The sequence below is a fragment of the Eumetopias jubatus genome, unplaced genomic scaffold (assembly GCF_037043125.1).
Source record: "Eumetopias jubatus isolate StellerSeaLion01/CBP00866 unplaced genomic scaffold, mEumJub1_p1.0 scaffold_1, whole genome shotgun sequence".
Taxonomy (NCBI): domain Eukaryota; kingdom Metazoa; phylum Chordata; class Mammalia; order Carnivora; family Otariidae; genus Eumetopias; species Eumetopias jubatus.
This window is the reverse complement of record NW_028274807.1, coordinates 173499182-173526470: the sequence shown is the minus strand read 5'-3', so window position 1 is coordinate 173526470 and position 27289 is coordinate 173499182. Positions and strand designations below refer to the sequence as shown.

At 38.3% G+C, this 27289-nt stretch overlaps 1 protein-coding gene across 1 annotated transcript in view; it reads left to right on the top strand.

The window, feature by feature from the left end:
• Nucleotides 1–27289, top strand: part of CNTN4 (contactin 4) — a 305070-nt gene that overhangs the window by 231029 nt on the left and 46752 nt on the right. Inside the window, exon 11 of the mRNA XM_088023249.1 lies at nt 4317–4444. Within this exon, the coding sequence (XP_087879375.1) occupies nt 4317–4444 (128 nt within the window). The remainder of the gene's footprint in view (nt 1–4316; nt 4445–27289) is intronic.

Here is a 27289-nt window from a genome sequence, read left to right as displayed (position 1 = left end):
TAACAGAGTCTTTTATTAATGTATGAAATAATAGATTTAGGAGGGTACAGAACTTTAGTTAATACAACATTTGGGTAATGCACTTATATCGAGCATTTCATATGCCAGGCACTGGTCTCAGCAGTGCATATCTTTACAACACCTTGTGAGATATAATTACTTTTATCATTCCATTATCTCAAATAAGGAAATTTACATACAGAGATTTTAGTCACACAGCTCATAAGCGGCACGAGTCTGATTTGTGCCTCGATAGTATAGTTCTAGAGTTTATGGTTTGTTTGGTTTGTTTTTTTTAAGATTCGTTTATTTATTTTAGAGAGAGAGCACATGAGCAGGGAGAGGGATAGACAGAGAGGGAGAGTCTTAAGCAGACTTCATGCCCAGTGCAGAGCCCAACACGGGGCTTGATTTCACGACCCTGAGATCATGACCTGAGCTGAAACCAAGAGTTGGACACCCAACCAACTGAGCCACGCAGGCACCCCCAGAGTTTATGTTCTTAAGCGGTACATTATATTGCTTGGATAAGAAATTGAATTTCACAAAACTCCATATTATACCCACATTTCGATTATACCTAGGAAAAATAAACAGTTAGGGCAATATAATGTAATTTAATGACAGCTCTAAAATTGACCCCTTCTACAGAATATCTCCCCCACTCACCTTTTCCAATGCCTGGAATTTAAGCCTTGGAGGCCTAGCTCTTATCTCTTTGTTAAAAAAAAAAAATGGGAAGATTAAAACACTTAACCAATGTCAGGCACTGAAATATTGAAAATTAGTAGTACAGCAGTTTGTAAAATTACCTTGTCATTTCACAAAGCTTAAAGGAAATTGAATAAGGAAGCTTTGAGGGTAAGGGGCAAAGAGAGCCTTAAGAGAGATTGTGTAGAGCTAGCTGGATCCCACAGATGGATAGCAACAATATGTTGCGTGCCTTTTGTGCAATGTATATACTATCATTAAGGATGCAGGGATGGGAATGACAGTGGGAAATGAGAAAAACATTTATACAGTGCTTTACAATTAAGAGAGCCTTTCACGTATCTTACTTCATTGTAGAAGATAATCATCATAGTAACCAGTGAGATTAAAAGAATAAAAACTGATGTAGACCAGTAGCTCTCTGCTGGGGATGATTTTGCCCCCAGGGAACATTTGGCCATATTTGGAGATATTTTTGATTGTCACAACTTGGGAAGAGAGGCAGAGCAAATGGAGTCCAGTGCATAGGGGACAGAGATGCTGGTAAGTACCTTCACAGGACAAAGAATTATATGGTCCAAAAAGTCAGTATGCCCTGCCTTAGGGCATAAGTAATTAGGCTAGGTCATACACTTACCGAGTATCAGAGCCAAGGCTAATACCAGGTCATCTGGTGACAAACCCTTTACTTGTTTCCTTATTCATATCCTGTTGGCATTAAACAATGTGATACAGGCAATGGCTTTAGGTTTTGGAAATTACAATACCACTTTAAATGGTACAAACTATTAATAGGCCTTTGTGCTTTGAAAGAATCAGCTCACCTCTCAATGTTTAATTGCCCCAAACTTATGTTACCTCATGGAAAATGACTCCATATACAAAACACAAATGTCCCCTTCCTTACTGAGTTCTCATGTGCCAGCATCTTACAATTTCCAGAGAATTATTTTATAAATAGTAATATGATTAACTCCTCTAAAGTTATTTTTGTGATTATTGATGGAATTAGGATTTCATTACCATGCTATTTTTATCAGTACATCTGCTCTTGGGCTAATGGGGTATCATATGGTCTTTACTGAGTAACTGTTATGTGTGTATTATGGTGTGAATGAACAAAGGGCCTCCTTGTCTGTGTCTTATATACTGATGTGGGAGGACTCAGTTAATTTGCATATTGACTTCAGACTATCAGACATAATAGCTGGAGTGCAAAAGAGCAGACAGATTTAATTACTATATTAAGAGGAATTATGTTCAGAGAATGTTGTCCAATTTTTCCCATATGCACAAATAACTAAATAAGAGCACACAGTTTTAAAGATGAAAGAATCACAACAAAACTACTACCCAATAAATACCAGGAAATGTGCTAGAAATCTTACTGGCCCTATCTTACCTAATTCTTACCAACAACTTACCTGATTGGTATTGTCAGCTCCGTTTTGTAGATGAGGAAACTATAACTTAGAAAGTTAAGCAGACTGCCTCTGATCACATGGCTGGAGCTGACAGAACTGGAATTTGAACACCCATCCTTCTGATTCCAATATTCTTTGTAGAGTTCTTAGAACTTCATACCTTCTCATCAGCCTGAGTCAAAGAACCTGGAATGAGTCATCAGGAAATCTGTAGCTTCTCCATCCCAAAGAGCCTTCATGAAAAGTATACACAGCCTTTGCAAGCCAGTATATTTAAATCTTCACCTGTGGTCTTAAAATGATTAGCCAAAAATTCTATTAAGTGAAGCTGTGACCAGCCTAGACCCCTTGTTTCTAATATTTGTCAAAGACTCTGTTAAGGCCATCACTAATGCTCAGTGGTTTAACCACTCTGAATTCCTGAAACATATTATTGATTTTTCTCTTAGAATATTTATTTATTTACTTATTCACTCAGTCACTTAGCAGATACGTACAAGCCATCTACTGCGTGTCATCCTAGGTACTAGTTCCTGGAGACTAAGTCCTAAGATGCACACGGTTCTATGCCCTCAGAAAAACTCACATGCCAGGTGGTAAGTAAGACAGCTAACAAGTAAGCAAAACTTCTAGGTTGTGTTTGATAGGAAAAAAATAGAGTGGCTGCAAAAAAAGAGAATAACAAAACAAAACATCCACTTCAGAAATATGAGTCCTAAGAAAAGCGCCATCTCTAAGTGAGGTCCTGAGAGGGTGAGTAGATGGTAGCTATGTCCTGATGGCAGGGCAGGCGGAACAGTAGATGGACAGGCCCTAAGGTGGGACAGGGTCCCAAACACTGTAGGGACTTGCAGAAGGCCAGTGTAACAATAGTTCATCGAAAGGTCAAAAGATGAGCGTGAAGTCAAGTAGGCAAGAGACAGGCGAAGGCCAGATCCATCAGGCCTTGTAGGTTCTAGAACAGAATTTATTGAGGGCGGTGGGGTGCAAGGAAGGATCTTAAAGCCTGAGCATGATGTAATCTGATCTGTATTTTAAAAGATCATCTCACCACTGACCAAAGAATGTATGTGAGACACAAGAGTAAAAATAGGCAGATCATTTAAGAGGCCGGTGATAGGCCAGGTGAGAAGAGGAGAGCAGCAGAGAGAAAAAGAAGTGGGTAAATTTGAAGGATAGAATAGAGGTTCAGCAGACAGTAATCTTAAATGAGCCATCGGTGTCCATGTTTTTATCTCTCTGGCTGGTGTCCAAGCCAGGCTGCTTGTCCTACTCATTTTTGCACCTTCCTCTTCTGCTATAGTCATGTTGAAATTGGCATTCTCTAGAATCCTCCCTGTTCCAGTTTTGTGTCTGTCAGTACAAGTGTCTCCTTCCCAGGGAATAGATATTTGTCCCTCATTGTGGGCCCTGAGATATGCCAGCCACATTTGCTGTTCTGCCAAAGTCATACCATGTTGTATGATATTTTTTGTAATTCGCTTCTTGCATCTCATTAAAAATGTATTGTCTGACATATGTCAGAAATAAACCTACTTAATAACTCATTTCATTTAAGCCACCCATCGAGAAGAAAACATTTTTTTTAAGATTTTTATTTATTTATTTGACAGAGAGAGAGAGAGGGAGAAAGAGAGAGACTGCAGGCAGAGGGAGAAGCAGGCTCCCCACTGATCAGGGAGCTGGATGTGGGACTCGATCCCAGGAGCCTGGGATCATGACCTGAGCCAAAGGCAGACGCTTAACTGACTGAGCCACCCAGGGGCCCCAAAGAAAACATTTTCAATGAAAATGTGTTAAGTGGCCAATCAAGAGATTTTTTTTTTCCTTATACCTCAGTAGTTTTAAAGACTAATGGTGACCAACAATGAGCCTTCCCTATCAATAATGTGGTTAGAGCCGCCCAAGACAGAGAATCGTTACAACCCGTCTAGTGTTTCCAATATTTATGCCAACAGAATGTTGAGACCATTTTGGCGAGAAAAGTGTTAAAAGTCCTAAATAAGTCACATGTCCTAATTATATTTATGTGTATATAGACAAATACCCTGAATAAAGATGAGACTGTCAAGTGATAACAGCCATGATTTATAGTTTGAAAGATGACAGAATGATAGACATCATTTTCAATTAGTCATATGATATAAACTTACCATTTTGGTTTATTTGTTTTAATTTCAGAATTACCATTTCTGAAGATGGAAGCCTCAAAATTGTCAATGTGACAAAGTCAGATGCTGGAAGTTATACCTGTATAGCCACTAACCATTTTGGAACTGCTAGCAGTACTGGAAACTTGATAGTAAAAGGTAATGACTAACCCAGAGCACACATACATTGATACACATGTCCTCGTTTCTAATAAAGCAATCTATAGAAGTGGCATCATTCATATTAATAAGGACAGATATCACTGTGTTGCTAAATTAATACATCATGCCAAACATGATATGATTAACGATTCTTAGAGAACTGTTGGTAATGAATATGATTGAAAGGCTATCTTATTTCAGAATCATCTAATACAATTTTGAGAATTAAAGCCATTGTATCTATTATACTACTGTAACTAATGTTATCTTCAGTCCTTTAATTAAATTTCTTTCAAGTCTCTGTAGATTTGAAATTCATGTCTAGGAACACTGTGCTAACAAATTAAAAACCCATGACTCGAATACTATTTTTAGCAAACATTGTTTGAACAATGACATTGGCTATTTTTAAAAGAGCTGCCCTGGTTATTCAGAGATATGGATATGGATTATTATACCAATAACGGGATTTGATCACCTCTATGCCTTGTTTTAGTCACCCTGCCAATCCTCTCAGTTTTAAGAAATAAAATTTTCCACATACTTTAGTCTGGGTGCTTTATAGTATATGACAGAAATTCCTTTATTGCTCTTAGCACAGCACATGATGTGAGTCTGTTCTAACACCAGGTTGATGGGGTGGGCTGAAAGCACTAAATTGCAAAGGATAAGATTTTAATTTACATTTTATTTGCATTTCTATTACTTTCTGTCTTGTGGAGCCATAGAATTTTTGAGTTGAAGGGATCTTGGCAATGGATGATCTGACTGAGGAAGGTAAGACTCAGGTTGGTGACTTTCTCAAGGTCACCAGTAGTGGAAGACGGATGTTAACCCAGGAATCCTGATTGTGCATTCTGCTTGGTTCTGTTTACTGCACCAGGAAATCTTGTTAATTCAGCTTTTTTTTTTCTATAGTAGATTTTTATAAAATAGATATTTTTCTATAACCGATATAGATGGGTCACACTGTATTATTTCCTTCTTGCCCATTTATTTGTAGCTCCCTCTGTGAAGTAAGATAGCCTAAGAAAAATAAAAATATCTATCTATTTTATCTATCCCAATTTCGTTTTAAAGAAGAAAGCCAAAGATTATCTAATTGCATATTTTGGGGTCATTGGAAGGTGAAAAATACTGCCATTTGGGTAAGGCTTTTTATTATAAACGTCTATGCATATAAAAAAAACTGGAAGGCCAAGAGTTAGAAGTAAATCTGTATTTAGATTAACTCCACTATTTCAGTCTGTTAATGAATCACTCAGAGCAGTAGCATAGGCATAGGACTATGTGTTCACTCTATTTCACAGGGCAGAGGGAAAGAGAGGATAGATAATATTTGTAAATCAAAATTCCAGGGCGCCTGGGTGGCTCAGTTGGTTAAGCGACTGCCTTCAGCTCAGGTCATGATCCCGGAGTCCCGGGATCGAGTCCGCATCGGACTCCCTGCTCAGCGGGGAGCCTGCTTCTCCCTCTGACCTTCCCCCTTCTCATGTACTCTCTCTCTCTCATTCTCTCTCTCAAATAAATAAACAAAATCTTTAAAAAAAAAAAATTCCAGCTAGAGGTCTTCGCTAATGTATGGCTTTCTCAGAGGCAAAAGGAAAGAGTGATCAGCTAGGACCAGGAGGAATCCTAAGGTTTCAGAGCTGGTTAATGGCAGAGCTGGTACCTAATTATAGATTATTTGCTAGTTATGGAGGTATAAGAGAATACTAGGCAGCAGTCTTAAGTAGTGATTAAGAGACTGAGCTTGAGGCAGAAAGATCTGGCTTTGAATCTCATTTCTATCACTTACTAGCTCTGACCTTGGACTACACAATTAACCTGTGTGGGGATAATAGTATGCCAACTGCTTAGGGTTGTTTTGATGACTGCGATAATCCACCTTAAGTGCTTAACATGGTGCCTGGCACTTAGGACATATTAGTAGTTGTTTTGTTGTTGTTGCTTGTATTTTAATAAAATGGCTAAACATACATTCTAAATCTCATTGAAATGAACATTTATGAAGTTGCTATCATCAACCTATTAGAGTACTTAGGAAAAAGAAGTGAGCCTGCCACAAAAAAAAAAAAATGCCCAAGAGTGTGAAAGATTATAAACACCTAAGCCTAAAAACCATTTTTTGCTCTTCTATATTGCTGACAGTGAGGTATTTTTGCATGTAGTTACAAGCTATATCCTGTGTTTGGTCAGCATCCTTCTCATAAGTCTTGATTTCTTAGCTCTTAAGATAGTGGGCAGAGGGGCTCCTGGATGGCTGAGTCGGTTAAGCAGCTGACTGTTGATATCAGCTCAGGTCATGATCTCAGGGATGAGGGATCAAGCCCCACATAGGGCTCTGCGCTGAGCTTAGTGCTCTGTTGCTGAGCTGAGCATGGAGCCTGCTTGGGATTCTCTTTCTCCTCTCCCTCGGCCCCTCCCCCCATTCTTGTGGGCACTCTAAATAAATAAATAAATAAATAAATAAATTCTTTGAAAAGATAGTGGACAGAAAGGAATGTCCTCTAATTCCCATCAGAGTTCATATCCCAGCAATATGAGCAGTCCCGGGACCAACTATCCAGATGATTCTCCGCTGCTTGTCTTGTACTGAATGATGGCATAAAACTTGCTGTACACCAGTAATGAAATATGCCATGGTCACCCCATGTTTTAGGTGGATATAAAAGTCGCTGAGGTAGGAACTTCTACCTATTTTAAGAGATTAAATACTTTATTTCTAGATTTCTAGTAAAATGTAAATGTTGATTATCCAAGTATAGTGTAAGAGGTAGTTTTACTGTTGTTTTACTATCCTTTTTTTTAATTTTAGTAATTTATTTGCTTTTTACAATGTGTATTAGAACAAGTCTAGTTTTCCATTCATGGCAATGATTTTAAAAATCTCCTTTTAAAATATATTTAAGTATGGGGCGCCTGGGTGTCTCAGTTGTTAAGCGTCTGCCTTCAGCTCAGGTCATGATGCTGGGGTCCTGGGATCGAGTCCCACGTCGGGCTCCCTGCTCAGCGGGAAGCCTGCTTCACCCTCTCCCACTGCCCCTGCTTGTGTTCCCTCTCTCACTGTGTCTCTCTCTGTCAAATAAACAAACAAAACCTTTAAAAAAATAAAATAAAATAAAATATATTTAAGTAAAGAAGTGAGTCAATATAAAGAAAAATATTAAGTATGTATTATTATGAGAGGATATGCAAAATCATAAAGATGGGGTAATGAAGATTGGGAAACATAATGTAATGGCATTTTTCAGGAGAGTTTTAGTGGACTTATGGACAGGACTTAGAGGGACATATGAAAGGGGCACCTGGGTGGCTCAGTCGTTAAGCATCTGCCTTCGGCTCAGGTCATGATCCCAGGGTCCTGGGATCGAGCCCAGCATCGGGCTCCCTGCTCAGCGGGAAGCCTGCTTCTCCCTCTCCCCCTGCTTGGGGTTCCTGCTCTCACTATCTCTCTCTGTCAAATAAATAAATAGAATCTTTAAAAAAAAAAAAGGGACATATGACAGGATCAATATATGGCCACCTGTTTTTGCTGAGACACATGGAATACTTTAAAACTGAAATTTCCTAATAGGTGGGGAAAGAAAAAGACCAGGGTAGGAAGAGAAAGAGGAAGGCATAGACCTGTAGGAATAAGCCCTGAGGTCACAGTACCATGGTCCCTGCCAGGGGGAGTTTCATTTATGTAGAAGTAGAGCTCTTGCTGGGCTTGGCTGATGGTACTCTACTGCAGTTGGTTTTTCTGCAGAGGTTTTCTGATTCTTATATTATTCTTATAGATGAGATGGGGGTAGGGCGAAGAAATAGGAGTTTTATCTGGTCCATATCTTCACAGAAGTTAGCAATCCTGTTACTTTAGGGAAGGTCAGAAGGTATTTGAGAGAACATTGATGTCCCGTTGCTTGGTTCTGACTCCCATTAACATTAATGGCAAGAACACGTGTGTGCATAGGGGCATCCAGACCACCAGGTCTCTGTGAAGGACATTAACATAAACTGAGAAATGCAATTTAGAAACCTGCCCCATAAAGCACGATAAAGGCAGAGAAAACCATTCTGAACTCCACGTGAACTGTGCCAACTACTGAATCGCACATCATAATGCTTCAGCCCTGTACCTTTAATGTAAATGTAACAGTTTAGCCTGAAATATGACTGAACACTGTATTTTAATTCAATTTTGAGATCTACAAAGGGACTAATTTATCAGAGGAGGTGTTCTCTAACCTTAAAATGTGCTTGTATTCATTTTGATCTCCTCATACGTAGGATTAAAACACCGTGAAGGTCAGACATCAGAACACGTCTTCTCTAACCTTTTTATAATAATTCTATCATTAACAACACTTCTAAAATCCAATTCTCTTCCTCCTCGCCCCCATCACCATGTTTTGAAGGGAGGCCGAAGACAGTGTCAAACACAGGGTCAGTAAGTATGGGGGAGGAGAAGGAAGGGATAAATCCACTATAGCAGGTACAGGAGATTTAAAATAAATCTCTGGCAGGCAACCATAAAATGGATAAATATTCAGATTATGCATGAGCAGGCTTCCAAACTGCAGAATTCTGACAGGTGCCTAGGGGACTCTTGATTATCATCCCATCATCTGAATTTCTAAATTTCACTGATTTTATTTTTTAAACTAGTTATAGTATATTTGGGATTTGGTTTACTGTTTAATTTAAGCAAGTACAGTTCTCATGTCAGACCCCTGAATCCTACCAGAAAGCATAATATTTGACCTTTCAATAAAGATGAGCTTTAGCAATTGTCAACATCATTACGAACTATATGGAGGGCAGGCTGTATTTACATGCAATATTGTACTTACTAATTCATTTTTATTTCTATGGCAGAGTAAAAGGCATGCCATTTAGCATGACATAGTGTCTTTGCTGTACAGGTTTCATATGTCAGGTATTTTTAAGTAGCACTCCTAAAGAAGAGCAACTTAGAGTATTTGTCTTAAGTGTAGTTCAGCAAGAGAACTGTGATAGTAGCAACCCTAGCTTCTATTGATCCCCTCCAGGGCTGAAAATGAAATGCAGGGCTTGAAGCTATGGATGTTATTGTCATCGTTATCTTGTTGAACCACAACCAAAATAACCTTGGGTGAGTCTGTGGCTGGTGGTTCCAGACTATACTTTGAGAAACCCTGTCCTACAGTAGAGAACTTTGAACATGCCACATAGCAAGTGGAAGTTCAATAGAATGCTTAATAGAAATACAGATTTCCAGTGCCCTAGCTTAATAAATCTAAATCTTTAGGATGAGGCCTGAAAAATAAAGTTTTTTAAGACTTATTTATTCCAGAGAGAGAGAGAAGGAGAGAGTGTGTATATACAAATGGGGGGAGGGGCAGAGGGAGAGAATCTCAAGCAGACTCCACGCCCAGTGTGGAGCCCCAGGAGCCCCACACAGGGCCTGATCTCACGACCCTGAGATCGTGACCTGAGCTGAAATCAAGAGTCGGATGCTTAACCGACTGTGCCACCCAGGTGCCCCCAAAAATAATTTTTTTTTAATAAATACCCTACTTGATCCTGATATACAGTATATTTTCAGGAGTGGGCCAACTACGGCCCATAGGCCAAAGCCAGCTAGCACCCTACTTTTTTATAGCCCAGGAGGTAAGAATGGTTTCCACATGTTTAACTGGATGAAAAACAAAAAGAATAATAATAGTTTCAGACATGTGAAAATGTTATGAGATTTCTATTTCAGAGTCCATAAACAAGGTCTCAGTGGAACACAGTCATATCATTTGTTTACCTACTGACTGTGGTTATTTTTGCCCAATAGCAGAATCAAATAATCATGACAAAGACCATCTAATATGCAGCAACCTACATAATATCCTCAATGTTGCTTCTTAACCAGCAAAACCTAAAATATTTGTTATTTAGCCCTTTCCAGAGAAACAAAAACAAGAACAAAAACTTTCTGATCCTTTTATGACTTTTTTCCCTTCCCAGACAGATCTTCAAAATTTGGTCCAAGGTGTAGCTTAGCCAGGTTATACAGAACAGGGAATTTTGACATCTCCTTGAGTCTGATTACAAGTTGAAACTGGTGGGTATATTTCTTTCACAAGACCTTAGCCTCACCCCAGTATCAAAAGGGTTGTCCTAGTACTTGGGTATAAGTCAAAAATCCAGAGAGGCAATTGGATCATTGACTGGGAGAGAGGAGAAAAAATACTTGGCAGACACTAGAACAGTGTATTCAGTCTGCCTTTGTAGGAATGAGGAAGCCTCACACTGCTGGAACCAGACTATTAGGCCAGGGAGAATCCTAAAGCACAAAATGTATCAACTGGAGTTTATCAAGATACTTATCTCTTCCTGAACTTTTCACTGTCACCAGCCTAGCTCAGTTGAACTGTTTTACATTTAATTTACACGTCTCTCTGACTGCAGGTTGTTCTTTCACTAATGTATTTTTTTTTTTATTTTAAGTTGCCCTAGATGCACATTTTACCCTGTTTTCATTTGGATTTTAAAAGATTTCGTAATAAATCAGTAAATAAAATCATTTTTTAAATTAAAAAATAAAAATACATTGGTTTTTGGATTAAATATTTTCCATTCAGTACACAGAATTACTTTTATAATAAGAAAAACATTGTACTTTAACTATCTTCATAGAAAAAAGAGTCTCGGTAGAATTTAACTAAGACGTCATGTATTTGTAACAAAAAATTCTTTTGTTCTCTCATTTTCCATCCCTGCAAAGTAAAGATGCTCCGGTGGCTTTACTGAGCATTTAATTGATGCCTTCATTATCAGAATGTTCATCATCCATCCCATCAAAAGTTTATTTACATTTAGAAGAAGAGACGCTCTCAAATACATACATATGACAGACAGAAAGGAAATCCTCACCAACACCAACAAGTTTTACAGCATATCTATGGTGTGCCCTGTAAAATATTTCTGTTTCAACTGTAGGACATTGAGAAATATCAACCTACCCATGCATAGCATGACCGACACAATAATGTAGAGTCTTTTCAAATGGAACCTTTTTTGAAAATGAGTTTGAAACAGCCCACATCTTCTCTGTAAAATTATTCAAGGCTTTATCCATATTTGACTGGGGATCAATCAGAAATCAGTAACCAGCAATGACATTTGGCTGCTAACCCACAACAAAAGCTTTTAACATTAGGCCCTTAGAACACATTTCAACCTAATTAGGTGTCTTCCACTGGAACCAATTATTTCTAGGCAATAATTAAGGGTCTTTCTAATAGGATTAACGCAAATTCTGACCCAAGGCACATAGAGTAGGAAAAGTTTGTTGTTAAAAGTGCTAAATGCTAATTATGTTAGGTCCACTGGTAGAGGACAATGCCCAGAATATTTCAGCACTAGATCCTGTTAGATCTGAGACCTGCCACAATGGAGTTGGCCACAGTTAACTGAGAATCCTGAAGAACTGGTAGATAAGTGTACCTCTTGTTCTTCCTGTATTACAGAGCATGACATAACCTGGAACTCTTTCTACCAAGACATGAAGCCAAGATCTTGATGAAACAGAGCATAATTATTTCCCCTGACATTTCTTTGAGCCCTAGTGAGGGCCACATAGACTTAGCAAATAGTGTGCCTTTAGTAACATCAGTCATGGGTAGAATGACTCCCCCTTTTGTCCAATTCTTTTTTAAAGTAGTTTCTCACCTTTTATAAGATTTGATTATAAGTTTATAAGATAAGATTATAAGTTAAGATTTAAGTTTATTAAGATTGTCATTGAACATTATATCAAAAAAACAAACAAAAAAAAGATTACATACCATGACAGTCTACCCTGACTCCATCCTGCCATCATTTCTTCATCCTTGGTCTAGAAGGAAGAATTCCTTAACTCTTGTATTTCTGTGCCAACTCTGCCCTTTCATAGGAAGGCATCTATACTGAGGCAGGCTTCACATGCTTGATTTTTATATAAAAGACACACTGTTGGCCAACAAGATTTTGAAAAAAATCTCAGTCTCACTAGTAATCAGAGAAATGCAAATGTAAGCACCAGTGTGATAGGATTGCTTACATATGAAATTGGCAAAAGATAAACATCAACAAAACCTTTTGTTGATGAGAGTGTGAAGAGAATACTCATACACTCACTGTAAGTAGGAATACAAACTGGAGTAGACACTGTAGACAGAAAATAACATTGAAAAAGGGCCCATCAATTCCATGTCTGGGTGTCTACTCTAGAGGAAATTATGTGTTCTGAGGTGGATTTGCAAAGATGTTCATTACGTTGTTGTTTGTAATGACAAAAAAATACACAAGCAAAATAAAGAATAATACAAAAGGTATTATTTCATTTAATGCATGTAATATGATTTAACATAAAATTAGTAATAGAAAATAATACCATATAGTGTTTAAACATAAAAATACATGCTCAGTATAAACATTAACTCATGATAGTATTTGTGAGGGGAGGGAATCTGGAGTGAGGTTATATGAAAGGACCTAACTTGTGTTAGTAATATTTTCCTTGGGTAAAATTTTAATATATATTCAGAGGGGAAAAGGCTATAAAAAATGTTAGAGACTGCTGATTCTAGAAATGGGAATATGAGTACTGCTGAATTGTCTTTGTTAGTCTTACATGTATAATATCTCAAATTAAAAACACCAGGTCAGAATTCTTAAGTGTAGTAAGATACTGTAGTCAAAATCATCTAGACAGTGGATCTGATTTTCTACCTCTCTCCCAGATATTATAGAATAGATAAAACCTTGTTATTTGTGACATTTAACCTTTTGAACCCAAAATTGTCTTTTAAAGAAAAAACTCTACTATAGAATGAAATAAATGGTTTAGTTCCTAATGAATACTTACCAATCAAAATAAATAAAACAAACAAACAATAAAGGCAAACAGAATATGACTCTGGCTTCATTAGATGTGAAGCACATAATTAATTTCTTTTCCGGCAATTCAAAGAGACTTGTGTTGTACTGATTCAGTTTAATTGAACTTATTACCACAAGCAGATAATAAGAAGTATATTGAAGATATCCATCTGGCTTGCACTGAAAACCTCACGTTTCATTCTTCACGGCTGTCATCAGCCTTACTAATTGCCTCATTTTCGCTCTTTTACAATCAGTATGATTTAGCTATTAATGTGATAAAATTCTTACTCGAGAGGAAGTTGATATTAAAAAGCATAGATCTCTGGCCTACCTCTGCTACCACTACTGAACACATCCCCAGCATTATTAAAGTTATATATTTTTCAAATACATAAATAAAAATCCATCTCTTTCTTGTGCATATCTTTTTAGGTTACATCTGTCATCTTATGTCTTGCCATAGAGTTATTTCCCTACTGAAGGAAAGAAATGGTTTATGTTGAGCTTTTCAGTTCATAAAATGTTTAAAGATCAATGTGGTTTGTTTTCAGCTATGGAGTGTTTTCTTTTTTATAATTTCCAAAGCTGAAATGGATTTTAAATGGCTAATTGTGTAATAAAGTAAAAGGAAAGTAAAATTAACTACTTTTATCTTCTGTTCCTAAATATCAGAACTTCCTGTGGTTTGAGAATGATGTTTTGTCATGCAGACTGGTGTTATATGGACAGTCTCTCTCAAGAGCAGCGGGATGTGTGTGTGTATGTGTGTGTGGTGTGTTCTGTGTGTGTGTGGTGTGTATGTGTGTGCGTGTGTGTGGTGTGTTCTGTGTGTGGTGTGTGTGTGTGTGTGCGTGTGTGTGGTGTGTTCTGTGTATGTGGTGTGTGTGTGCGTGTGTGTGGTGTGTGTGTGGTGTGTGTGTGTGTGTGTGTGGTGTGTGTGGTATATGTGGTGTGTGTGTGTGGTGTGGTGTGTGTGTGTGTGTGTGTGTGTGTGTGTATCTGTCTCTGTGTTTTAAATCCTCCATCTCCTTGTATTTTAGAGGTGGTCCCATGGGGGAAGCCAATGGTTGGTCCCAGCTCCAAAAAGGAAAGTTTCATCTATTACCAATCCTGAACCAGAATAGAGATATGTCAGGAAAATTCATGAGTGATTTCACCTTCCTTTCTTGGCATTTGTTTTCTATGCCAGAGGCAGGAGGGGCGTTTTGCTCTCACAAAGGAGTAATGCCACCAAACCATAATTGAATTTCTCTGGCTGTCATAGGCAATCAAATCTAAGAAAACCTCCCAAAAGACTGTAGGCCTTTAGGTTAAATACAGAATCTGACCAAGATGAAGGCAAGTTAATTAACATTTCCATCATTTCTCTCTGATTTACTCTAGCAAGATTCATTTCTAAAAGGTTAAAATGGTTGTCTCTTTTATGCAGCCATTTGAAGAGCCAAAAGTAGGTTACTGGTTATGGGAAAAGAAATGTAAGCGGAACATTTAGAGCAATAGTGGCTTTTTACGCGGCCTTCTAACAGTTCTATAATCACTGTGCAAAAGTGCAAGACATGTTATTAAATGAATATTAACAATATCCACTTTGAAAGTTTCCCATACTGGAAAACATGTCACCTATTGTCATATTAACTGCCCCCTCCATCATCCCTCTTCAGAAGTAGAACTCCTTATAAATATAAATCCAGCTTGGATTTTTCCCAGAAGAGTGGGATCCGAAGAGTCTAATCAGAAGTGCCTTGTCTTCCATATCTACTTTCATAAGGCCAGCCCACATACCTTCTGATATAACATGTATATGTCTCTGTTGGCTTTGTCTACAATATAAGTAAGGTAGCTGGTCACCATGCTATTTGCACTTAACACCTCTTGATGGATAAGGCAAAGAAAATTAAGAATAATTTTAAAGACCAGTATAGTTGATGAGAAGACATTCTGATGCAGTCCAAATATGAGAGAATAGTCAAAAGATATAAATGACATAGTTGTCACCCTCCCTGTGTGGCACCATGGGCCATGGACCACAAGCATCAGAATTGCCTACGGGTTTTTTAATAAATGCACATTCTTGAACTCTCCCCTGCTCTGATGAACAAAAATCTCCAAAGGTGCAACCCAGGAATTTCCTTTTTTAGTAAGTCCTCTGGGGAATGCCCGGTTGCGAACCTAAGAGCTCACAGCCTAAGAGTGGATGCTGATAGGCCGAGATAGAGCTTTGTTGAAAGTATAGAAGGAACAAAAAGGAAGGAATGAAGAGGGAATTCACTGGGAGGATAAAAGTGATAATTGAACTGGGAACTAAGAAATGAAAAAGAGCTCACCAGGTTAAAAAATGTAAAGGTAATATCAGACCAAAGAAATTTATCTAATAGCCAAAAGACATAAAGGATCCCAGCATGTTTAGGGAAAACTGAGCAGAAAGGTGAAATGAGAACACATCCTGAAAAGAGGTCCCTGAAACACTCTTGACCATATTTTAGGAACTATGGACAAAGGAGAGGCAAATATTTTGGTTTTCTTTTTAATGGAAAGAAAACATGTTCTATCAATTATACCTACATGATCTTGACACCAACATCAAGGCAAATTTTACATCTTCTAAGAGGATTTAGAAAGAAAGTAGTTATTACAAGCATAGGATTTTTTAAATTCTTTTTTAAGTATGTGATAATCCATGTTATTTATAGAAATATTAGGAAAAAAAGATATTTAGAGAGAGCGCTTAAATATTTTTTACATTTTTTCCAGAATTACATCTAGGCATGCATATATATATATACATACATGTAAGTGTGTATATATATATGTATGTGTGTGTGCACGCACGTGCACATGCATGCCCGTGTGTATTTAAATCTACATTTGACCCTCGAACAATGCAGGGATTAGGGCCACCAACTTCTGTGCAGTCAAAAATCCACATATAATTTTGACTCCCCCAAAACTTAATAGCCCATAGCTGACCAAAAGCCTTACTGGTAACAAAGTCAATTAACACACATTTTGTATGTTATATGTACTATATATTGTATTCTTACAATAAAGTAAGCTAGAGAAAAGAAAATATTTATTAAGAAAATCATAAGGAAGAGGAAATACATTATAGTACTGCACTGTATTTATCAAAAAAATTCTGTAAGTGAACCCACACAGTTCACTCATGTTATTCAAGGGTCAGTTGTATATCTGTCTTCAAATCTGTAAATAGATATCCTCATCACAGAAAAATCCTACTGGACACACTGTTTTGTAACTTCTTTTTTTATTAATATCTTTCCACCAACATAGAGTTTTGATCAAAAATAAGGTCTAGCCTTATTTTCTTATAAATATGTTCCTTTCTCCTGCTAGTCAAAATAACATCAGCAAGACTCCTTTAAAAAGGAAAATATCTTGTGATACCTTTGTGGGGAAGGAGAAGGCTGAGGGAGTATTTAGAGGATTGGTTACCAAGTCTCACCCCCACAGTGGTGATTAGGGGATTCATGTCAGCCTGGAAGGGAGATCACCAGCCATCCTTCTGCCCTCTTTACTCACCCTTTTCCTACTGAAATTTCTTATCAGTGACACATGATGTTACTAATCATATTCTGATCACATGTATTATTAGGGAATAGATGAAATGATAGAATCAGTGTTCAGAACTACCATAAAAAGATAATCATATGAACCTAATGTAACAAGCCTAATTTAATAGTGGCAAATGTAAAGATTTGCACTTGGTCCACAAAATCAGGATGAGAGGGTCAAATTTTAGGGTTAGGCTGTATGTTAAAAGTTTTAGTTTACTGGGGCCCCTCAGTGGCTCAGTCGGTCGAGCGTCTGACTCTTGATTTCAGCTCAGGTCATGATCTCAGGGTCTCGAGATAGAGCCAGGGCATTGGGCTCCAAGCTCAAAGCAGAATCCACTTGAGATTCTTTCCCCCTCCCTCTCCCTCTGCTCCTCCCCCTGCTCACTGAACGCTTTCTCTCTCTCTCTCTCTCAAATAAATAAATAAAATCTTTAAAAAAAAAAGTTTTAGTTGATTATAAGATTGTTGCTGAGTCAGCAATAGTCTATACTCTTTTTTTTTTTTTGAGGCAAATTAAATCTATAATTAGAGTATCCAAAATACAAGAGGGAAAAAACTACAGTAGCACTGATGAAAATACTGGGAAAGGACGATGTTTTTATTTTAAGACTGACAAAATTTGAAATCAGCCTAGAGGAAGACAGGTGTGCTGATGGCAGGAGGCACAGCTAAGGAAACTGAACCTGGTGAGGCCAAAGAACAGGACTCATGGAGGGTGGAAGAGAGGGATGGGTGGTGTTTTCAAACATTTAAAGAACCAGCAAACTCTAGGTGACATCAGAGGGCAGTACCAGAATAGATGGGTGGTAAGCATTAAAGCAGAGGATATTGTTGTATGTTCAATAAAAAGGAAAAATTTCTAATAATTAAACCATGCAAAAGATGGAAGTAGTAATTTTTCCATTATTGATAATGATCAGTTCCAGACTGAACCTTACTCTGGGGAAACACTGCAGAAAGAATGCAGGCATCAGATGGGAGTGTGTGGTCTGAGTGGCCTGCCTGTAAGGGGCATTTTCTAGTCATTTTCACATTCTCACAGCCAACTTGGGTGACTTGGGAAACATTGACCCGTATGAACCTCCCAACTCTGAAATGTTCTCATTCTGCAATTTTGTGGTTTTAAAGACTTATTTCTGCCCTATGTGTTTTTCTACCCCTGAGCAAAAGCATGCCCCGAGGTGGAATTCTATCATGTTGACTTAATTTTCTTATTGCAGACTGATTTTTTTCTCCCAGTCTGAATTTATTCATAATCAGCAACGCAGTATGGGTTGAAAAGTTTATTCTTCTAATTATGGATAGAATATTCTTAAAACACAGTCCAATAAAGGAATCTCTTTATGTTAGAATTTGAGGAGTTCAATAAACAATACCTTTGTCCATTGACTGAGTTTTAAACCCATTGAGAGGTAAGTCAAGGTGGTCAGGCAGATGGCAAGTGAATGTCAGCTTTATCATGATCGAGCTGATAGAAGAGAACGTGGTGAGGTACATAGCAATAGCAGGTTCCCTAATGCTGAACTCCAGGTTTGGTAGACTTACATCACGGTACAACCTCAAGGTCTCTGTCCTTACAAAACTTATAGAATGGGAGAATCAACCCACTATATGTGCTTATTTCACACTTCCTGGAGAAAGAATAGCATAGAGCCAAGAATTCTCCCCCAGTCCTAGATTCACCTTTGGATAAGGTGGAGGGAGGGAGGGAGGGAGGGAGGGAGGGAGGGAGGGAGGTGGGAGGTGGGAGGAGTGTCAGGAAGGATCAACAGCGTTCAGATGTCAGCTGTAAACCACAGGTTGCAAAGTGGTGGCTCTCATGACTAATTTGACTTGAAACCACAGGTTTGTTTTGTCTGTGAGTATGTTTAAAACTTCTGAATCAGGGTACCCTTAGAGGGGGGAGTCACGTATTCTCTAACCTGGCCCCAGGCCTCATTATTCCTTACTGTCTTATATCTCTGTATCACACATAATATTATCAGGCCCTCTGTAAGCATTTGACATACAGTATTAAGTGGGTCTCATCACTGTGGAAAAGCCTGGCCTTTCGATTATTTTCAATTATTAAATTATTAAGTAGATATAAATTGAATATGATGGGGATATGAGAAAAGATGAAAAGGCAGTGTTTCAGATGGTTCTATTTATAATTCTGTACCCGTTTCTGTTCTAAATCTGCATTTTACTCCCACATATATACCAGGAGGTTATCAGTGGGAAGAGAAACTCAGTTATCTGAATGGCCATAGTCTTCTCAGGAGCAGCCAGTGGTTAATTGGGACAAGAAAACACAAGTCATTATCTTTGAGAAATCTGAAGCAAATTGAGGCAGGTTGTCACCTCTCACCAGGAAACAAATTAGTCCTCTCTTTAAAAAGACTCTGCTTTCTCCAGCTGCTGACTGGGGATTCCTGTCAACTGACAAAGAAATAGGGAGGATGTGGATTAATGGTACTAAAATAGTGGTCATGAAATACCCATAAACTCACTTTCTCATTTTCATGAATATTTCTAATTGATTTGACTAGTATGTTTGAATGACAAAATTTGTGCTAAGCTTCAGCTCCAGAAGATCAGAGTGCCATCTTTCAGCCAGAATTATTAGTGTACTAGTCTGTTTGGGAAAGCTCTGTGAATAAAGGAAAACCCATAAATTATATACAAAATAGCTCTTTCCCTTAGCTAACTTGTCTTCATGGACTCCCTGCCAGCCTGGTGGAGGGGGGTGGATTGTAGCACAAAAAAAAAAAAAGAGAGAGAGAGAGAGAGAAATAATAAAACAGTAACAACATGCTGGGTTATAAAGGTTGTGAATAATATAAAACTTGAGAAGATATGACCTACTTTTTCTGAATTGTGTGAATATGGGAATGATTGCTGTCTAATGGAAAGAACAGTGAGCTGAGGTTCTGCCATCCTGGGTTTTGGCCCCAGCTCTGTTACCAGCCAACTGTGTGACACAAAGTCGATCTTATCACTCCAGACTCCTTTTCTCACCTATAAAATGAAGAAACTTGGACAGAGAGAGTTAAGACAACTCCCAGTTCTAAAGTTCTATGATTTGATGAAGAAATACTTAGTTGGATTAAAGCATGAAAGCCCTTTAAATTCCAGTTTCTTTTTTTTTCTCAACAACAACAACAAAGAAATCCAAAGGTACTATAACTCAGGCTCCCAAAGAAAATGAGATGAAATTTTCCATGTGCAAGAGATTTGAATTGTATGAACATTTATTTTACATGAATTTAGTTTATGATCCCTGAAAGAAAAAGAAAAATTATAAGTTAAGTGATGCAGGCAATTTTACCAACCAGTTCATCAATAAGTACTTTTGAGATAAGGATCTGAAAGGACACTGGGCTCAGTGTACCTCATTCTTCATGTACCTCTTAAAATATGATCACCTCGCCACACTGCATGGGATTCCAGCGTTTGATGACATGTTGATTTTACAGTATGGTTGCCAAACACAAGCCAGCCACTTCCACGGGCTGATAGCCAATGAAAGACCTGGAGATAAAACTGTCTCATTTGGATAACATATTGAATCCAAAGTGGTAACTTTTTGTGGGATTTTTAAGGGCAATTTTCAGTATATAAAACTTTGTTTTAAATACTGACTTTAAAACTGAGTCCCCTGTAGATCTACCAGAAAGCATTTAAAACTTGTACATGAATGTTCATAGCCGCATTACTGTTAATAGCCAAAAGTGAAATCAACCCAAATGTCCATCACCTGATGAATGGAAAAGCCAAATGCGGTCTATCCGTACAATGAACTATTATGTATCCCTAAAAAGAGAGAAAATACTGATAAATCCTAATGATACATGAATGAACCTTGAAAACATGATGCTAAATGAAAGAAGCCAGACACAAAAGGCTACATATTATATGATTCCATTTATATGAAATGTCTACAACAGGCTACTTCATAGATGGAGAAAGTAGATCAGCTATTGTCAGAGGATGGGCAGGAAGGAGAATTGGGACTGACTCCTAATTAGTACCAAGTTTCTTTTTGAGGTCATGGCACATTATGGACTTAGTGGTGATGGCTGTGCAAATAGTAAATATACAAAACCCAGAAAAGTGCATACTTTAAAAGGGTGAATTTTTTGTTATGTGAATTATATCTCAACTTAAAAAGAAAAAAAATAGGGGCGCCTGGATGGCTCAGTCGTTAAGCGTCTGCCTTCGGCTCAGGTCATGATCCCACGGTCCTGGGATCCAGCCCCGCATCGGGCTCCCTGCTCCATGAGAAGCCTACTTGTCCCTCCCCGAATCCCCCTGCTTGTGATCCCTCTCTCGCTGTGTCTACCTCTGTCAAATAAGTAAATAAAATCTTTAAAAAAAAAAAGTAGTGATCTCTTTCCCACACTAAAAAGAAGGAAGAAAGAAAAAAAAGGAAGGAAAAAAGTAAATTTACCAGCTGTGATTCAGGAATCATGATTTCTAGAGATTGACATATTCTTGGGGATCATCATCTTTATGACACTTATGTGCTTCTCCCAATCCCAATTCTACAGTGATAACAGCCCTCCATCTACTGCTGAAGACATCATTGGGCAATAGTGCCACCATAAGTCTTCCCTTCACTGTAGCCTCATAGACTCTTGGGCACCCTTCCTCTCAATTCCTGTGACACCATGCCAGACATTCAGAGCAGGGTATTTGGACAGAGAAGTTTTCTGGTATGTCCGATATAATCCATTTGTTCCCTTCTCTACTAATACATTGTAGAGGGAAGACTGTTGGCTTTGCAGGTAGACAAATCAGGTTCAAATCCCATTGTCACTCACAAGCTGTTCAAAGTGAACTTGTAAAATGGGTATAACAGAACCTGTCATATAGGCTTTGGGGGAAGACTAAATTAGAGAATGTATTTACATTAATTAGCACATATCAGCGCTCAAATTGTTATTCCCTTCTTTTTCTCTGATTACTCTTCACAGCCTACCAGTTGAGAGCTCCATATTCTACAAACTGCCACGTTCTATAAATACCTTGCTTATGCCATTGCCTACTTGGCTTCAGAAATAAAGTCTTTCTGCCATGCTGGTTCTATCTTTTCATCTCAGTCAGAAAATTAAGACTTTAAAGTACTTGGCATAGTATTTGTCCGTGTGGTAAGCATATTATAAATGTTAGGTATCATTATTATTATCATTATATAGATGGGGGATTCAAGGTTTGAAACTTCTAGAAAGTCATCTGTAAAATGCTCTAAGCCACCCTTCAGCAGTAGCAAGGATTGCTGGCTGTGTCACTAGGTTGAATTGATTACCTGGAGGCCATCTTTGTGAGACAGGAGGAATAGAACTGATGTGTTGGCTTCTGGATGATATAAATCCCACCAGTTACATTGATGAAGGCAAGGCTTAGTGCTGTGGTGCTGCTCCAGCTGGACTTAAATAACCTTTACTTTAGGTTATGTCGTTTCTCAGACTGGGTGACCTTGACCAAAATTCATAATGTCTCTGAGCCTCAGTTTTCTAATTTAGAAAATAAGGCACATTGGCTTCATTTATTTATATATCTATTTGTTTTCTGTTGTTTTTGTGTTTTGGCCAGTGGGCTTTGATAATGTCCATACCTCCAGAATTAGGGTGTGCCTCTCTCTTTGTGTGCATGCAAATGTATTTTTATCTGTCATATTATATTCATACTATTATAATAGTATGAGATATTTGGATACTTTTTCTCTATACCTTAAAAATATCCTCCTTCTCCTCCCTCTCATCCTCATCCTTCAGGTACCAGATCTCCCCAGGGTCCTTCAGAAATCTCTGGAGATCCCGTCAAAAGAAGTTTCTTCCTGTTATTCTCTATTATAGTACCCTATATATTTCTTCTATAACACTTTCAAAATCTAAACATAACTTTTTTTTTTTGGTTTTGCATTCATATGCATCCATTACCTGTCAGCCTAACTAGAATGTAAGCTTTATGGGCATCAGAACTGCTGACCTGTACCCACAGTCTTTAGCACATCCCTTGTACATATTAGGTGCTCTGTAACTATCTCTGAATGAATGAATGAACGAACTGCCTCTCCAGGTCTCCTTTTGCATCATGTAAGAATCATCCTATTCTAACAGTTGATTCATAAATTGGCCCAACTGGAAAAACCCTTTAAGATTTGGAAGAGAGTATCTTATCTCTTCAAGCCCCTTTTTGCAGAGGAACCTCAAAAGGGGAAATTTCATATCCAAGCTAAGGCCCAATAGGCTGTGCCTCCTTCTACTCTAACACGTTGCCTCCCAAAGGAGCTCAGCAAATTCTTGTTGTTAAAGTAACAGCTGAGAAAATTAATAAGTGAATAGACCAGGGGAAAATGGGGTTCTCAGTGAAACAGGGCACAGTGAAAGGGGTGTGGGCTTTTGTGTCCTACAGCTTGGATTTGTATAGCAACTCTAGCCCTTCTGAGCAGCTCTGTAATCTGGGATGAATTAATATTTAGCAGTTTGAGTTTCCTCCTCTATAAAATGGGAAGCCCTATGTGTTGTAAGAATTGGAATTTTCTCTGTAAAGCACCATTCTCTCTGTAAATGCCCCTGGTATTTAGTAGGTACCTTTAAATGATAGTCAATATCATTGTGTTTCTATCCTTTCACTGTCTGCCCCCCAGTGCCTCCCATTTATCCAAGAGGAGTGCTTCAAACTGCTTAACTTTGTATCCTAGTATGGTTCCCTAAAAATGTACCAAAACCCCAGCAGTGCTTCTGTAGCAGCACTGAGGTCTGAGAGATTAGTCACTCTCTTTTCAGACAAAGTAAATCATTACTTTATATCTACTTCTTATATTTATGTTGTTTACCATTGTGCATGTATTATAAAACCCACAAATCAATGCTCACAGCAGGCAAAACTGTTCAAACCTGCAGAATGTCTTGTTTTGTACTAGGTTTTGACAAACCAGTATCTGCCTGCCCTGAATTCTGTTTTCTGAGCAACAGTGATTTGGGCAGCTGGGGTCTGTGATTGATCTCTAAGTGACTTGTACTTTATCAAGGAGCAGATATGATTTCCCATGTATCTGATTAACCTTCTCTGTAAGATTGCCATCATTTCTGTAATGCCAGTGGATTATTCTGTGCTCAGAAAGATGGATATCAGCTCCTTTTAATCAATAGCCTACAAAAGGTGTCACCTGGCTCTGCCTGTGGTTATCTATAATGTCTGACTGAAAGGGTGCTGTCATTTGTCAAATAACCTGGTTTAATTTAAAGCCCCTAGGAAGTAAAGTTGCCTTTATTTTAAAACAGTATGCAGAACAATACATTAGGTCAGTAACCTGCATGCTTGTTTTCTGGATGATAACCTGTTAGAAAGAGAGAATGCCAAGGAAGTAAGATCCTCCTTTATCCATCTCCATTACACAGGACTGGCTTGGTAACAAATATGTTCTCATGGGAGCAGGAGAGGAGTAGGGGATACAATAGATTCTGTACCAGCATCCCAAAATGATGAAGTATCACTAGGCTGTCATGGAATTTTTCATCCAAACTAGCATGAACAGGATGCTGTTGATAGACTGGGACAACAAATAAACCAGGACTGTCCCAAGGAAGCAAGGATACATGGACACCCGAAGTCATACTGTCCTAATGTTGAGGAACTAGGACATTTGAAGTTGATGATGTTTCTGTGTGTACTTCTCCTCTGGGTCCGAAAGCCCTGTCGGGTATAAACTAACCATCAGTTCTTACTCAGCCCTGTATAGGATACCTAGATCCGTAGTTGAGATAACAGCTCCTCCTAGGAGACGAGAGCTGTTAATTCTTGGCACAGATCATCTAAATCAAGTACAGACAGTTTTCTGTCTGCACTAAGACACTTTTTCTTTGTCAGTTTAGGGAAAATGCCACTGCCTCATACTGAAATCTCGATTTGGAGATGCAGCGAGTCAAATAGAAAACTGCCATTCTCTCAAATGAACACTGGGTGACAGAAGGAGAATCTGTCAGGCAGGAGTTTACCTGCACAGATCCTCCAAAGGAAACAAACAAATCAGAGTTGCATTTTTGGACACTCACAACAACTGGCCAAAGAAGCAGGTTTTACTGGTGAAAACATTAGGAATCTTATATAAAAGTTGACAATACCCCCAACTCCTTCAGTACGATGGGGAGGATTCAAATAGGTAGAGCTGTGGGCTCCTTAGCTTGGGCTTTGAAACCTCGCTTCAAATCCTGATTTCATCACTTCTTCTCTAAGCTTCTGACTCTGCCTTTGTAAAATGAGAATGGTGCCCACTTTGAGGAGTTGCTGTGAGTCTTCAGCGAGGTGGCATTATGTAGTGTACTAAGCTTACGACCTGACACATAGAGACACTTTGCAAAATGATAGGCCTTTCCCCTTCTAGAGGCAACTCATTATACTGTCACAGTTAAGGACACCCACAGGTCCAGGTTAAATTTCCTTTCTGCTGCTTATTCTTTGTGTAAACTTTCTGAGCCTCAGTGTCTTCATCTTTGAAATAGGGATACCAGTGTCCACCTGACATTAGTTTGTTTTCTCCGTTTTAACTTTTCTCCATAGTTATATACAGACAAATAATAAAGAATAAAATCATTCTAAGGACTTAGTATGAGAAACATAAACCATCCTCCACCCTTTTTCCCTTTCTCAGGGGCAACCACCTGCAACGTTGCGCTGCTTTTCCCCCTTGGTTTTGTATTGATTGTCTTATCTTTAAATAATATGTTTATCTCTCTTGATTCTTCTGTTTTAGGGATTGTCTTTTGACTTCTTATAGAAAATGAGTTTTCAACTTTCACGCACGCTTATCCTCTTAATATAAATAAATCATAATTCTGATTAGATTTTAATCCATAATTACATAATTATGACTGTGCAGTGCTATTCCTGAGTAAGCAATGAAACAATGATTACTTCTCTTTTTAGTACATCTTTTTTATTTCCCCACTGTCTTTCTGTTTGTTTACTTAGTTTCTGTATACATATCACTAATTCAAACCCCAAACTTTTGACCCATTTGCAAATTTTTATAAATATTATTAAACGCATACTATAAAATATCCATCTAGGATGTTTCTTCACCATTTTCTTGGAAATGCCTCTCAAATTTTCCCTATTTTGGATTCTCTGTTGCCTGGGACAAGCTTGTTTATTCATTCACTTTTTGAAGCTTATCCTGCAGTGGTTTCCTGAAAAGTGCTTCATTTTTCTCCAAGTTTCTTTCTTTTACTGTCACGCTTAATGATAGTTTGGCTGGGGGGCACCTGGGTGGCTCAGTCATTAAGCATCTGCCTTTCGCCCAGGTCATGATCCCAGGGTCCTGGGATCGAGCCCCGCATCGGGCTCCCTGCTCGGCGGGAAGGCTGCTTCTCCCTCTCCCACTCCCCCTGCTTGTGTTCCCTCTTGCTGTCTTTCTCTCTGTCAAGTAAATAAATAAAATCTTTTAAAAAATGTATGATAGTTTGGCTGGGAATAGAATTTTAGGGTAGAAATAATTTTTCTTCTGAATTTTGAGGGTATTGATCCATTGTCTTACAAATTCCAACATTTCTATTGAGAAGTCTGAAATAATTCTAATTTCTCTTCCTTTGTATATGACCTATTTTTGTTTTTGTTTTTCTCTGTCTCTCTCTAGACATGATTGATATTCATCTGCATTGTTCTAAAATGTCATAATATTGTGATTATGTCTAATTATGTTTAATTATGTCTAATCTAATTTTCTATCTTCTGATTGATACTGAGTGGGCCTATTTAATTTGGAAACATACGTCTTTCTTTTCTGGGAAATTGGGGTTGTATTTGTGGAGAATTCTTTCCTCTTGTTTACCTGTTCTTTTTATAGAGAGTGGTTCTGTAATTTTATCTTTTATCCTTCCTATATTTGTTTGTTTGTTTGTTTGTTTTTAAGATTCATTGATTGATTTTAGAAAGAAAGAGAGCGCAAGCACAGGGTGGAGCAGCAGAGGGAGAGAGAGTCCCAAGCAGACTCCCCACTGAGCTCAGAGCCCAACTCGGGGTACAGTGTGCTGCTCCACATAGAGCTCCATCTCACGACTCCTAGATCATGACCTGAGCCAAACCAAGAGTTGCCACCCAGACGCCCCTATCCTTCCTGTGTTTTATCTCTTCATGTTTTTGCTCTATACTCTAACATTTTCCTAAACTTTCTTTTCCAATTACTTTTCATCTCAGCTGTTGCCAGGTAAAGGCAAATGGCCAGGCTGTATACACATCATACCTGCTGAAGCAACATTTCCAGGAAGAAATTCATGGAGACAATAAAGCAGTGGTAGGAATATAAGCCCCCTCATTGTCCATGACATATTCTGGGGCAACCCCTAGAGATCTAAAAGGCAACTATCAGATTACAAAAGGTGGTGCTGAACCTTGGGCTGTA